Here is a 14,182-nt window from a genome sequence, read left to right as displayed (position 1 = left end):
TCAAAACCTGGATTTTTATTGTTTGCAGGTTTCCTTTTTTTCCCCACATCAGTCATCAGTTATATTTAAATAGTTCCTTTTGATTTTTTCCCAGAAGTGAAGCTGCTAAAAATGTACATCGAACATGTAATAAAACAATAATTCTATTTTGCAAATGACAAAGTTAAAAATATGGTAATAGCCAAACAGACACATGTTTCTGGGCCTTGGTAGTCGTAAAACCAGGCATTTATATCTGTAATGGCATTCAGTAATACAGAGTCTACTTGTGATAAATGTCCCAATTTAAATGTCAAGATTGCTTAGGAGATGTTTATTGTCTTACACCCCCAACACATTTGGACACTGCCATCTAACTTTTTTCCTCCATTTAAGGGTAGAGACAGACAGTCAGTTAGGTTACTTGATTAGACTCCAAATCCATCATGTTGTCACAAGCATGTCAAACATTTCAAAAGCAAAGGTAACAAACAAGAGATTTGCAATCTTATCTAATTTAAAACATATAATTGTTTTTGTTTCTTTGTAACTGATTTACAAGAGTCTGTGAATAGCACAATTCACGATAGGGAATTCTTTCAGTGTATAGCTATTACATTAACAACTGTGCATTCATTCTGTGATTTGCAATATGCATCAGATTAAAAAAAACTTTCATGCAATTGTTTAAAAGCAGCCACTACAAGAAAAAGGTTAGTTTTGAATTCGATTTCTAACAGCAGTTCGTAGTTCTCTAGTCTCTGAATCAGATGGTCAGGATTCAGGCTTTGTTCCTAGATTTAAGTAAGTAATTGTAATCTAGATTAGCACTTCAGTCCATGGTTGTCTGTCTCAGATATTAAACAGAGGTTTCATCTGCCTGTTCATGTGCATGTAGAAGATTCCAAGACCCTATCTGGATTGAGCAAGGAATCATCCCAGTATCATGGCCACTCACCCTCGCCCCAAACCAACATCATTAACTATGGCCCAGTGGTATTATTGCTAGACTCTTAATCTAATGTTCTGGGGACACAGATTTGTATCCTGCCACAGCAAATGGTGGCATTTGAATTCAGTAAAAAAATCAGGGATTAAGAATCAACCGATGACCATAAAACCATTGTCAATTGTCAGAAAAACCCATCTGATTCATGAATGTTTTTCTGCCATCCTTACCTGGTCTGGCCTACATGTGATTCCAGAGCCACAGCAATATGGCTGACTCTCAACTGCCCTCCAAGGGCAACTAGGGATGGGCAATAAATGCTGGCCAGCCAGTGATGTCCATGCCCCACGAATGGATAAAACAACTAGTCATTTAACTTGTGTGCTGATTAGAGTCTCCCTTCGCACAATCAATTTTATTTGCTTACAAAACAACAGCGCCTACACCTCCAAAACTAACTCCTTGGTGTGAAGTATTTTGAGACGTCTAGACCTGAGAATGTAAAAAGTTTTAGGCAAATGTGTTTTTTCAAAAGTTACTACAACATGTGCTTCTTTTGGCAACTATTTTTACATGTAATATACTTGAAATATGTGTTAATTATCACTGTCAAGAACAAATTCTACCTAATTAGCCCACACAATCATTTTGATTCATAAGTATGTGCATGTTCCTCACTTTGGCTAACATTGTCGAACTTGAAAAAGAGGTTCCTAAGCTTAACTCCCATCAAGAGACGGCTGTGAGACATTTATGTTTTAATGTGAAATACATAATTTTATTTTATTAATTTTCATTCTTTCTTTGTGTCTTCTGGCAATTTTTAACTTGGGGAAGTCTTCATGTCCCAACTGTAAATTAGGTCAAGGAGAAACGGGTGATGGGAAGTAAGTGTGGGATTGCAGATTGAATGTTTTTCTTGTGATGTTGAGCAATGAACCCATGACATTGCAGAACGCTGCCAGGCACAAAATGTTCTCCTCATCTGCTGCTGCCTGCTGACCTAACTAGCAACGTGCTGCAGTGCCCTATCACTTTCCAAATGCTAGTTTTGCATTGACTGGAAGAAGACCCTTGGCTGCCTATGTTTTTTAAAAAAATTGTGTTTATCCTATCATTTTTTTAAATATTGCTTTGTATGAAAAGAAAAACATTCAACTCTAACCTCCTGATGTCTGGTCATATCTTTCATACTGGAAGATGGACCATTACTGAGGCCAATTGCCAGGATAAACAGTCATGTAACTTAAATCTGTTAGGAATCCGAAGAGCAAGTGACAGCAGATTTATTGCAAGATAATTATATTAGGAAGTTCTTTTCAGAAAGCTTCTTAAAACACCATTGCTACTTGGCCACACACTGTTTGCCATATTTTATTGCCTTAAACAAATGTAATTAACCTACCCTCGTAGAAGACCTCTGCAAGGACTCAACAATGCTCTCCATAGTGGTATCTGATGTTCCAAAGTTATGTCCACAAGCACCCACATTTCCCTGAAGATTTTCTGCTCTGTAGATCAAGTGTGTGTTATCGGTAGCACCTTCAATGGGTTCTAATATATAACTTTTATTTTCAAATGAAACAAATCCCCTATCAAAAAGAAACACAGAAATTTGTTCAGAAGAATCAGCTTCCAATCATTCAACTTAAAATTTTCACACACACAATTAAGTACGTTCATAATGTCAACTTACACTATTTTTGTAGCTTCCTCTGGTTCTAAAAATACCTCCTTCCCCCAAAAACTCTTTCTTACTCTGATTCTCATGCCTTTTGCATTTCTCCCACCATTGATGATTGTGCTTCTACTAAGTAGAATTCTTTCTCCTCTATAAGACCTTCCTTAAAACACAACTTCTTATAAAGTTTGTGATCTTCCCAACTAATATCTCCCTCTTTACTGTGGTGTCCATTTTTGTTTGTTTATGCTTCAATGAAGCACCTAAGGGCATTCCTCTTCCATGTTAAAAATGCAATAAAAAGTTAGCTACTGTTGCAATTTAAAGCTTTTGTATTGAAATTAATTATTCAGAATTAAAATCTAAACTAAAATACATTTATGAATTACCAGGAACTTGCCTGATAATTTTAACAGAATCCACAACATTTTTTCATGTTTTTGGTGTCTGTATAAACTGAAAAAAAAACTCAGCAATGTTGAGGCTGATTTTTTTGCCAGAGATTCACTAAGGGTAAAAAAAAATGTTCAGTATTTAATATCTGTTAGAGTGACTGAAATATTTGCCACAGCACTTTCTAATTTCATAGCAATTTATCCTTAGTGAGAACCCAATTAAATTCAATAAATCAACACATTTCAGGAAACCATAAAGCATAAAAGAGCTTTTGTATTTTCCAACTATTTGAGAGCTTGAATTGATTTGATGTAATGCACCATGGTCAGCAGTGAGGAAAGTGCCAACATAAACTGCCTGCTTGTATTTCATGTGTCAGTACTTTCCTACACTCATCACAAGTTAACATTGGTTCAAGTTTCACATCGCCATGAAACCTTCTTTTGATTTCTTCAAATACATAGCTCCATCATGACATGACCCCACAGAGAGATTTTTCTTTGTATGAAGTAGCAATCTAATGATTTTTTTTCTCTGTTCCGAGAGTTAATATATTTGGATGTTCAAAATTAAACGGGAATTACCAATGAGATAGCTTCATTCCCAGCTTTTTGCATGCAATTTTGTTAAGCAACATGCTACTGAGGTGATTAAAAAGCAACGGCGATTGAAACACAGAAGGAAACTCAATTTGTCCTGCAGATATTGTCAGAGTATTTTTGAAATTTTCTTTTCATGGAATCTTTTTGTCGTTTCTAGTGAGGTGTGTTAGACTGATGGAATCCTTGTCTAGATTTGATCCCATTTGGATATTGTAACTGCCCTGCTTTCTGTACATACAATGGAAACAGCCTTTCAGCCAGTGATGCAATGTCTCACAGGCATCTGATCAATGTGCCATCCAGTGATGCATGTTGGACCATAACACTGAATTACATCATATGCTGCTTCAACCTGATGAAGGAACAGCGCTCTGAAAGCTAAGGGATGGTGCTATCACATAAACCTATCAGACTTTAACCTGGTGTTGTGAGACTTCTTACTGCCTTTATTTTATAGACAGGGCAGTTATTTTATAGACAGGGTAGCTCTTTTGCTGCTAATATGTCATAATGGCACAGAGCTGCCCATTAGATACTTTCTGCGCTCTCTCCAGGAGGGCAGGGAATGTGTGCTGTAGATTTTTCATAATCACTCATTGGGTGTCGCTTTGGAATTGGCTAATAAGAGTGCACTTTTGAACAAAACTGATCTCATTGTTTTTCTCCCCTCTTCCTGCTATTGCAGAGGAATTTTATCCAATGACCCAGATGAGAAGTAAGAAAAACTGAAAATTAACAGCCACTATCTGTGGGGAGAACAGTCCAGCTCGTGGTCTTGTTCCCTTCTGAAAACAAAGAGGATAATAGAATGCGAAAAGGAGGGGAGAGGAAATAAACAGGCAGGCACAAAAGGGGAGTATCTGTCTCACGATTGTTGAATGAAGTAACAAATAGTTGAAGTAGTGGTTTAAAAAAATTAAAGAAACCAATAACATCTGAAAAGCTAACACAATGGAAAAGATCAGGCAATGGATGGGATTGAAAACGTGGAAAAAATAGGCATCAGGCTTAAAACTGAAATTGAAGGTGCACCCACTGATTCTCCTCCCCCCAAACCTGTGTTTTTCCCTCTTATTTTCCCTTTTCTATTTATGTGCTTGTTCATCTCTTATCTTAAAGCTCTGAAGACGGATACACGTCTCAAATGCTGACTGTCTTTTCTCCGCAGGCGTAGATTGATCTGCCATGCATTTCTAGCATTTCCTGTTTTTGCTTCAGATTTCCAGCAATTGTAGTTTTGTTTTTTTGGAGTACAGATTAAACTTGAGCAATGAGGTGAATCTAAGGCTTCAGATTTACAAATCTCTACACTTTTGGATATTTTCCTTCCAATAATGAATGCTGATGTCACCATCAAGAGGTTGCCATGGAGCAGAAGCAAGGGAGAAACTCAAGAAATGTTGAATAATAACTCTATCCACATCAATCTTCACTCTTCTCACTCACTCTGTTGAACCATTAACTCTTCTAAGACACTTCCATCAGCTACATCATGGTACATGTGAATAGGCAATGTTCAACTGGATAACTACTACCTTTTATTCTGGAATGACATGGGAAAATGACTGGTTTAATTCAAGCCTTCAGATTTTAATCATTTGGGGAGAAGAATTGTTCTATTCACCGCGTATAAAGATATGTGGGTAAATTTATTGTTCTGACAGAACAGGGCTGGAACTCTGTCAAAAAAATCTCCAAGTGTTGAATTCAGAGAAGAATTGCCCACACCCAGTGCACTACAGAGGTCACTGTAGAGGAATCTCATTAAAAATCAGGGGCAGGACCTACTCCCACCGGAGAGGCTGGAGAGCATAGCGCTGAGTGAGCCACTGTCCATGTACTGATCTGTCAGCGCTGAGATTGATGCATGCGCTGTGGTCCTGCGTTGCTGGCCTCCCGATCACTGGCCAGCCCCGAGATCCCCACTTTCCTGGCTTTCCGAAATCCCCCAAGTCCAAGACACTAGCTCCGACCATTCCTGGGCCAGCCTGAACCCTCACCCTCCCGGCCCGGCCCAATCCTCAGCTCCCAACCCCCAACCCCCCCTTCCCAATGGTTATTCCCCCCTCAGCAGCACGACCACCCCAACATCCACACCCCCCCCCCACCCCACTCCACAGCCCCGACCCCTCCAGCAGACTGAACCTCTGCAGCCGTCCCTGATCACAGTCTTCCCTCCTTCCCTCACTGATCCCAACTGCAGAGTGGCAGTGGGACCCCCACCACATTGGCACTGTCCCATGCCTGATGGACAGTGCCAAGGTGCCCCCCTAAGCATTGGCACTTTGCCCACTGGGCAAAGGGAGGGGGCATAGGCTGGCACTGCTAGGGTGCCAATGCCTGGGGGCACCACCCCCTGCTGCCCAAAGCTCTGGGGGCCACAATAGCCCCCTCTTACTCCAGCGGGGTCAGATTGCTAGTTCCCCGAAAGTGGGGAGCTACTGTAATCCCCGCTGGAATAAACCACTCTGGCCGGGGAGGGGTGTGGGGTAGGTGCTAGCGGGCCCAGAGATTTCAGTCCTGAGCCTGCTAATCGCATTTAAGAGAGATTCAAACGATTACTTAAATGATTTCCACACCTCCCCACCAATTTCCACAGCAGAGCTGCCACCGCTGGAAATCTGGCATTGGAGACGCTATAGCGGCGGGAACACATGCGCAAACGCCAGGAAGAGGTCGACACGAGAATTTCCTGACCCACTGCACTACAAAGATCAATGCAGCGGTATGGGAGAATCAAGGCCCAGATCTCCAGTCCATTGTATAACTCTCCTGGTTTCCCTTCTATCAAAGGCAATGGAACAGTGATTATCCAGATTCGCAACACATTGATGATCTATTCTATGGAGCACTGCTCAGGCAGTGAAGTAAAAAAGTTACACTCCTGTCACCATGTTCTTTCTGAACATAATAATGACTTGGCTGTACAGAAGAACTCGAACAATCCATCCCTCCACTGTTCTCCAAAACCTTTTTTTGAATATGAAAATCACTGTTTTACTTTGCTTTGCCTTTCTCTCGTCTGCCTGCCTGGCCCTACACCAAACTTACCTTCTCCTCAGGAACACCTCTCCTTCATCCTTCTAATGGTGGCATTGCCGAGGTTTTCGAGCTCTTGGCACTTTGATTGGGCCAGCAGCTCTGGCGGAGGGTGGGGGGAAGGGGGCTGCTGTACTCAACTGGATGGAGACCCTTAATCAGCTGCATTGAACAAATGCCATCTCAGGGTACCACTGCCCAATGGTACGGAGGTCAGATCACACTCCTGCTCCCAGCAGCAGGACCTTTAGATGGCCTTTTATCAGTTCTGACCTGAAGTATTAGGTCTGTTTCTCCCTGAAATTATGAAGCCTGACTGACTACTTTTTTTCACAAGATTTGTTCTTGAGTTACCAGTATCATGAAGTTGTTGTTGTCCTTTTTATTATTTGCTACGTGGTACATATGGAACAGCAATACTTTGACTTTCTTTCAGCACTACAATTACACTTGCGCAAAAGTTCAATTGCCTGGTGTTCAATCGCAGAGGTCACAGGGAGGCCCACACCAGAGCTGTGAATCCAGAGTCATGAGGTCGGTGAAGAAATTGGAGGATTACTTAGCCAGAAGTTAATGGGGCAGCATGGTGGCACGGTGGTTAGCACTGCTGCCTCACACACCAGGGACCTGGGTTCAATTCCCGGCTTTGGTCACTGTCTGTATGGAGTTTGAACATTCTCCCCATGACTACGTGGGTTTCCTCCGGATGCTCTGGTTTCCTCCCACAGTCCAAAGATGTGTGGGTTGGATTGATTGGCCGTGCAAAATTGCCCCGAGATGTCAGGGGGACTAGAAGAGTAAATATGTGGGGTTACAGGGATAGGACCTGGGAGGGATTGTTGTCAGTGCAGGCTCGATGGGCCAAATGGCCTCCTTCTGCACCATAGATTCAATGAGAGGAACCCAACTGAAATCCTGTACCTTCATGAACAGTTGGAATGCTGAAGAGGAAACACAGGGGGTTCCTGAAAGCAGTGATATACTTCTGAGTTGCTCCCAGGAAAAAATGAATGAAGCTCAAAGATTTCATAACATTAGGAAATTCTTGAGGGGGGAAGTAAAAAGTAAAACTGAGTTTACAACATAAGTCTTTGTTAAGTTAATAGAGCTGACTTTGTTTACTTTTACATATACAAAGTTTGTTTTTGTTAAGCATTGTGAAATTCTGTGGCATAGTTCCATCAGTTAATTGCTGGTTGATCATAACAGTGGTGACCATCAGTAACTTAACTCATTAAACTTGTAGCCAATATCAAACTAATTTAATAAACCGATCTGTTGTGAAATAAGAATTATTAAATACAAGTGTGTTGCCATAAATGATCACAAAGGAGGTAGCCCGGATGATTGAAAAGTAACTATTGACTATCAGTGTAAGTAGTGTTAGTGCAAAGACTTGATTAACAAGCTTTTGTTAATTTAGGTAAAGTTAGAAGGATAGTGTTCCTGGCAATATATTCTGGGTAGCCTTAGTTAGACCGTGTTAATTCATTTATTATTAGGATGTAATGATACTCCTTCTATTGCATCAGTGCAAAATTGGTGGTATAATTTAGGAATCAGGTCAACTGAGTTGCAAGTAGGTGGCCTCGCAAAGCTTGGACTTTGCAACAAGTTCAGCTAATCCAGCATGATGCAAACTCACATTCCCATGTCCCAAGTAGGTGCACTGGACATCTTGGCAAATCTGAAAATTTACTTCTAACTCCTGTCAGAATATGACAGAAGCAACACGTCTTCTCTCACTTTCAAAATATACTTGAAAAGGCTCCCTGGAGAGTGGAGCAAATTTAGAGCTCCATTATCGCTGAGATCAGTTCCATTGGCTGGACAGTGCACTGTGCAGATAATGCTTAGAGCTGAATATCGGTAGCCTTACGCTAGCTTTGGTGCAGTTAGTTGCAAAATATGGTTGATAGCATTAATACAAGTGCACATGAAAATATAATTGGAGAAGTTTGTGGCCCTTTTTATACCTTATCATAGACAGCATGGTGGCACAATGGTTAGCACAGCTGCTTCACAGTGCCAGAGACCCGGGTTCAATTCCCAGCTTGGGTGGAGTTTGCACATCCTCCCCTTGTCTGCGTGGGTTTCCTCTGGGTGCTCCAATTTCCTCCCACAGTCCAAAGATGTGTGGGTTTGGTGGATTGGCCATGCTAAATTGCCCCTTGGTGTCAGGGCAAAGCTAGGGCTATGGGGTTCTGGGGATCGGATTGTGGTTGGTGCAGATTCGATGGGCCGAATGGCCTCCTGCACTGTAGAATTATGTATGTCTATGATTCTATTATAGTACTATACCTTCTTCCACCGTCACTGGGTCAGAATCGTGGCATTCCTAGCAGCACTGTGGTTGTATCTACAACACGTGAACTGCAGCCACCATTTTCTCAAGGGAAATTAGGGATGGGCAGTAAACACTGACCTAACCCACAACGTCCAAATCTCATTAATGAATAAAACAAAATTGGTCTGAGGATTGTATCAGAACATCTTCCATATGTTGGGCCACTCTGCTTTGCATTTACTTTTTGAATGTCACAAACAAATATAATGTAGAACAGATTTGTTTGGTAAACTATAAAAATTTCTCTGATCTTGAACAGGTCTGTAGAATAAAACAAGGCATTTCCGTGCAGTAGATCTTTTGCACATGTTTTTTGTACAATGTTATTTATATTTTAGTACAATGGTCAATAAAAAAATACAACATGGGCTGATTTTGAACAGTGCACAACTGTTTCCTTTTGTTTCAAAAACAGCAAATTGAGAGTCTATTTTAATGATAAAGCCTCACTGGACAGTAGGAACAGTGTTGGCCTGATTTTTGTTTCTGAGGTAAATAGCTCCAGTAGGGAAATTTCCCAACTCAGCAGTCCCACCTTGGCTTAAAGGGCTTTGCGTTAGATGCAGTTTTCTATCCCGACAGATATGGCGGAATCAAATCAGTCCACCAACCTGAGAAGCAAATACTAGGTGATAGGGGCTGGCGATGGTCCAAGTGGGCAGGTTAGAAGTCCTGCCTCGATTCTTTGGGACTTTGTCACAGTTGTTTTCAAAACCACTAGGCCCACTAGTCCTCATCTCACCTCCCCATGGTCCCTCAAGTCGTCCCCATGCCAACTCATGCCCTCACCCACCCACATGTCCCCTCATACGTCAGGTCACTTCCCTGCAAATTTGTCCCCCACCCACTTCTATGCCCCTCATACCCCATAGCCACCTCCATAACCAATCTCCACTATGGTTAGAATTCAGGTCATAGAGATTTACAGCATGGAAACAGGCCCTTAGGTCCAACTTGTCCATGCCACCCTTTTTTTAAACCCCTAAGCCAGTCCCAATTACCCACATTTAGCCCATATCCCTCTATACCCATCTTACCCATGTAACTGTCCAAACATTTTTCAAAAGACAAAACTGTACCCTCTTCTACTACTACTTCTGGTAGCTTATTCCAGACACTCTCCGTGTGAAAAAATTGCCGCTCTGAACCCTCTTCTATCTCTCCCTTCTCACCTTAAACCTACGCCCTCTAGTTTTAGACTCCCCTACCTTTGGGAAAAGATATTGACTATCTAGTTGATCTATGCCCCTCATTATTTTGTAGACCTCTATAAGGTCATCCCTCAGCTTTCTATGCTCCACAGAAAAAAGTCTCAGTCTATCCAGCCTCCCCTTATAACTCAAACAATCAAATCCCCATAGCATCCTAGTAAATCCCTTCTGCACTCTTTCTAGTTTTTAATAACATCTTTTCTATAATAGGGTGACAAGAACTGCACACAGTATTCCAAATGTGGCCTTACCAATGTCTTGTACAACTTCAAGACATCCCAACTCCTGTATTCAATGTTCTGACCGATGAACCAAGCGTGCCGAATGCCTTCTTCACCACTCTGTCCACCTGTGACTCCACTTTCAAGGAGCTATGAACCTGTATCCCTAGATCTCTTTGTCCTGTAACTCTTCCCAATGCTCTACAATTAACTGAGTAAGTCCTGCCCTGGTTCAATCTACCAAAATGCAAGATTGGTTTCAGATCATGACACTTAAACAAACCTTATCCATCCTTCAAGAGTGTTTATGTCAACTGCATCAACTTGTGTCTTTCACACAGTGGGTTAAGATCTAACTGAACCAGCCACAGTGGGTTCTGTCTGAATTCAGCACTAAGTTCAAGTAGCCATGCTGAGTTCATTTTTCTTTCCTGGGTGATTCAAAACACCTCACAATGTAACCCTTTGGCTCCAAATTTTACTCCAAGTACATGAATATGGGAATATAAATCCAATTTCACCAGCACCAAATATGACTTCTATTGCTATTGACATTAACTGCAGCTTAGCATCACAGCAAGTGCACGAGAAGTACAAAGCAGACATATATATATATACATAAAATATATGTAAACAAATCTTCAGCTCTCTTTCAATGCCTTGAACTTCAAAAATTAAGCAAGTTTTGAAAATTAGATTCAACTGTCCAGTGAAACTTGAGACCACATAGAAAATAAAAATCAAAATAAAAGACAAACTTAAAAAAAATTGAAATATTAGGATGACCACTTCAGTTCACAGTCCAATGAACTCAAGATCATGGGCGGGATTTTATGATCTCACTCATCATGAAACCGTAAAATCATGCCTGAGATCAATGGACCTTCCCATTGTCCGCCCCTCGCCTGCTCTGATTCCCGTGGTGGGCGAGATGGTAAAATTCCAGCGCTCATCTCATTGTTTTAGCGTGGCACAATGTGAAGTTCAGGCATCTGTCTTCAGTGGGGAGTAAAAATAAGGAGCACAGAGCATTATGTATCGCTGAGTAGGTCAGTTTCTTGCTCTTCTGTTCTAACTCTATCCCTGGCTAATTAAACCAAAATGTCTAGAAATAAAACAGGATTCCCACAAACAGATTTTTAGTTAGGAAAGTGGTGATAATGAGGGTTAATGGTGATCAACTTAGCACATGCACCCAAAGCAGAAATGGTCCCATTCCTATATAAGCATTGCAAATTGAAAAGGGTTTAATTCATACCTGAGACCAGAACAAGTGCTGAGGCTGACAGTAGATTGAGAATATCCTTGCACGTGACCATGGTAGTAGCAGTGACCCTTAAAGGAAAATATTGCATAACATGAACTGTATTTTTTCTCATGCAAGAGTTTCAGTATCCCAATGATGATGTGCAATGCTATTGCGAATGCTGGTTAAACTGCAAACAATATCTGTGAAAATACAGGAATATGAGTTGCTGTTTGACGACAATACAGGATTCTTTAGTTACAACAACCCGCAAAACCTCCTTCCATGCTTTTCTTAATTTGCTAGACAAAATATATTCCATCAAAAATCTGAGGTCTTCAGTAAAGTAAAAATATTCTGTTTGTAGTTATATTTAAAATAATAAATTAAGATATTGAACACCCGTTGGACCAAGTTTCACAGGACCATAGGAACACTGCATGTGCATTAACTGTCTGTAGCATATTTTAAGCATCACCTGAAATCCTCTGCCATTCTGATTATAAAATAAGTGCACTCATTTTTTAAAAAGAAACATGAATCCTATACCATCCACAGGAAGTATCCCATGTTCAAAGCAGCCTCTTTGACAGGAATTCATATGCATTGAATTATGGTCAACATTCCCTTACACTGAATACAGGTCAGGGCGGCACGGTCGCACAGTGGTTAGCACTGCTGCTTCACAGCACCAGGGTTCGATTCCCAGCTTGGGTCACTGTCTTTGTGGAGCCTGCGTGGATTTTCTCCAGGGGTTCCGGTTTCCTCCCACATCCGAAAGACATGGTGTTTAGGTGTGTTGGCCATGCTAAATTCTCCCTCAGTGTGCCCAACCAGGCTCCAGAGTGTGGCAACTAGGCGATTTTCACACTAACTTCATTGCAGTGTTAATGTAAGCCTACTTGTGACACTAATAAATAAACTTAAACTTAAAACTGGCACAGTGTTTAACAGGCAGCCAATTTGAAAGAAATCCATTTCCCACTGCTGGGGTAGACCAATTTCACCCCCCTAAAGTCTAAACTTATTGATTTACATGACCTGTCTTTCAACAGCAAATGGATCTGTTCCTTTGGCCTTTCATTTGAAGTATATTTTTGACTGAAATGTTAGAGGCATCTGCATTGATCACTGGAAAATCATATGGGGGGAGAAATTTGTTTGTGATGTTCTGCAAACTTACAGCAATTCTCCAGGGATGGACAGCACTGCTGTTCACTTCCTCTGTGATCTTATTCATTCAGCTCATGGAAGCAATATTGTGTGAATGAACTTCTCCTCCCATAACTTTACAACAAATCCATTTGAACAGAAAGATACTCATAAAACTGTTCCACATAGCATCCAGTAGAATTTTATCTGTGAAGTCCCATTATGTCTCAGTTGCTTCAGACAGTGAGTAGCTGAACCACTGAAACTGACAGGTTGTAGCTTAATTCGCCATCTGTGGGGAATTAGATGATTTCAGCAAATGAACAATAAGGAAGAATCAATTAGCCCGAAGTTCCCTGGGTTCAGAAAATGACAATCAGCCAGATTGCCTGATTGTGATTGCTATTCGATGGCCCTTGCTGGAAGTACATGCAAGTGGACACTGGGTGGAGGTATAGTTCTGAATTTCCATTCTAGATGTGGGTAGCAGGAGTGGAGGGAAGTTCTGGCTCAGCCTGAAGAACATGCCCGCAAAGGCTGGATCTTCATTGCTGTGAGGTGGGTGCAGGCTTGAGTTGACCCAGGAAACAGGTCAGAGCTAGCCATAGGGGTTGTTTAAAAGGCCTGCAGTGGTGCTTTGGACCACAGTTCCAGTTAAAATAAAAACATAAGATCCTGTAGTGCTCAGACCCCTCTGAGAAGCCTCCCATACACCATCAATGCCACCCTATATCCTCTATCCACTCCACAGCTTCTTATGTCAACCAATGCACTTCCTCTCATCCTCGATAATCTATCATACTCCGAATGCCAAGCTATAGCATTTTCGTGCTTATTGGTTCTATGGAGTATTTAGTGTACTAATCGACCCTATATGTGACAGTGGAAAAGTATTTAATTCGAAACTTTCTACCATGCTGAAAAATTCATTTCAATACAAGGCAATAAACGTGTCAACCTTGTAGATCCTTTAAAGCATTGATAACAAAAGGGCAGCATGGTGACACAGTGTTGGTACTGCTGCCTCACAGTGCTAGGGACCCAGGTTCAATTCCAGCCTCGGTCACTATCTGTGCAGAGTTTATACGTTCTCTCCATGTTTGCATGGGTTTCCTCCAGGTGCTCCAGTTTCCTCCCACAGTCCAAAGATGTGCGAGTTAGATGGATCGGCTGTTGGTATCAGGGAGATTAGCAAGGTTTACAGGGAAAGGGCCTGGGTTGCCTGTGCAAATTTGATGGGCCGAATGGCTTCCTTCCGCGCTGTAGTGGTTCCATGATTCTTCTTCTAAAAACTACATGCCCTTCAAACCACTTAATCATGTGTAAATAAATATTGTGAAATTGATCAAAGAGCTTGAG

General features: G+C 41.4%; 1 protein-coding gene across 4 annotated transcripts in view; it reads right to left on the bottom strand.

Annotated features, from left to right (window-relative positions):
- The window catches only part of adam12b (ADAM metallopeptidase domain 12b), a 337,966-nt gene that overhangs the window by 107,821 nt on the left and 215,963 nt on the right, over nt 1-14,182 (bottom strand). For 3 of the 4 annotated variants that reach the window (XM_080205642.1, XM_080205643.1, XM_080205644.1), the window contains 2 exons: nt 11,684-11,760; nt 2,334-2,520 (listed from right to left, as the gene is read on the bottom strand). In XM_080205642.1, coding sequence (XP_080061768.1) covers nt 2,334-2,520; nt 11,684-11,760 — 264 coding nt within the window. The remainder of the gene's footprint in view (nt 1-2,333; nt 2,521-11,683; nt 11,761-14,182) is intronic. The other variant, XM_080205645.1, reaches the window with a different exon arrangement.

The sequence above is a fragment of the Carcharhinus amblyrhynchos genome, chromosome 17 (genome assembly GCF_965287045.1).
Source record: "Carcharhinus amblyrhynchos chromosome 17, sCarAmb.v2.hapA, whole genome shotgun sequence".
NCBI classification, from domain to species: domain Eukaryota; kingdom Metazoa; phylum Chordata; class Chondrichthyes; order Carcharhiniformes; family Carcharhinidae; genus Carcharhinus; species Carcharhinus amblyrhynchos.
The sequence above is the reverse complement of the archived record's forward strand: the minus strand, read 5'-3'. Positions and strand labels throughout refer to the sequence as shown.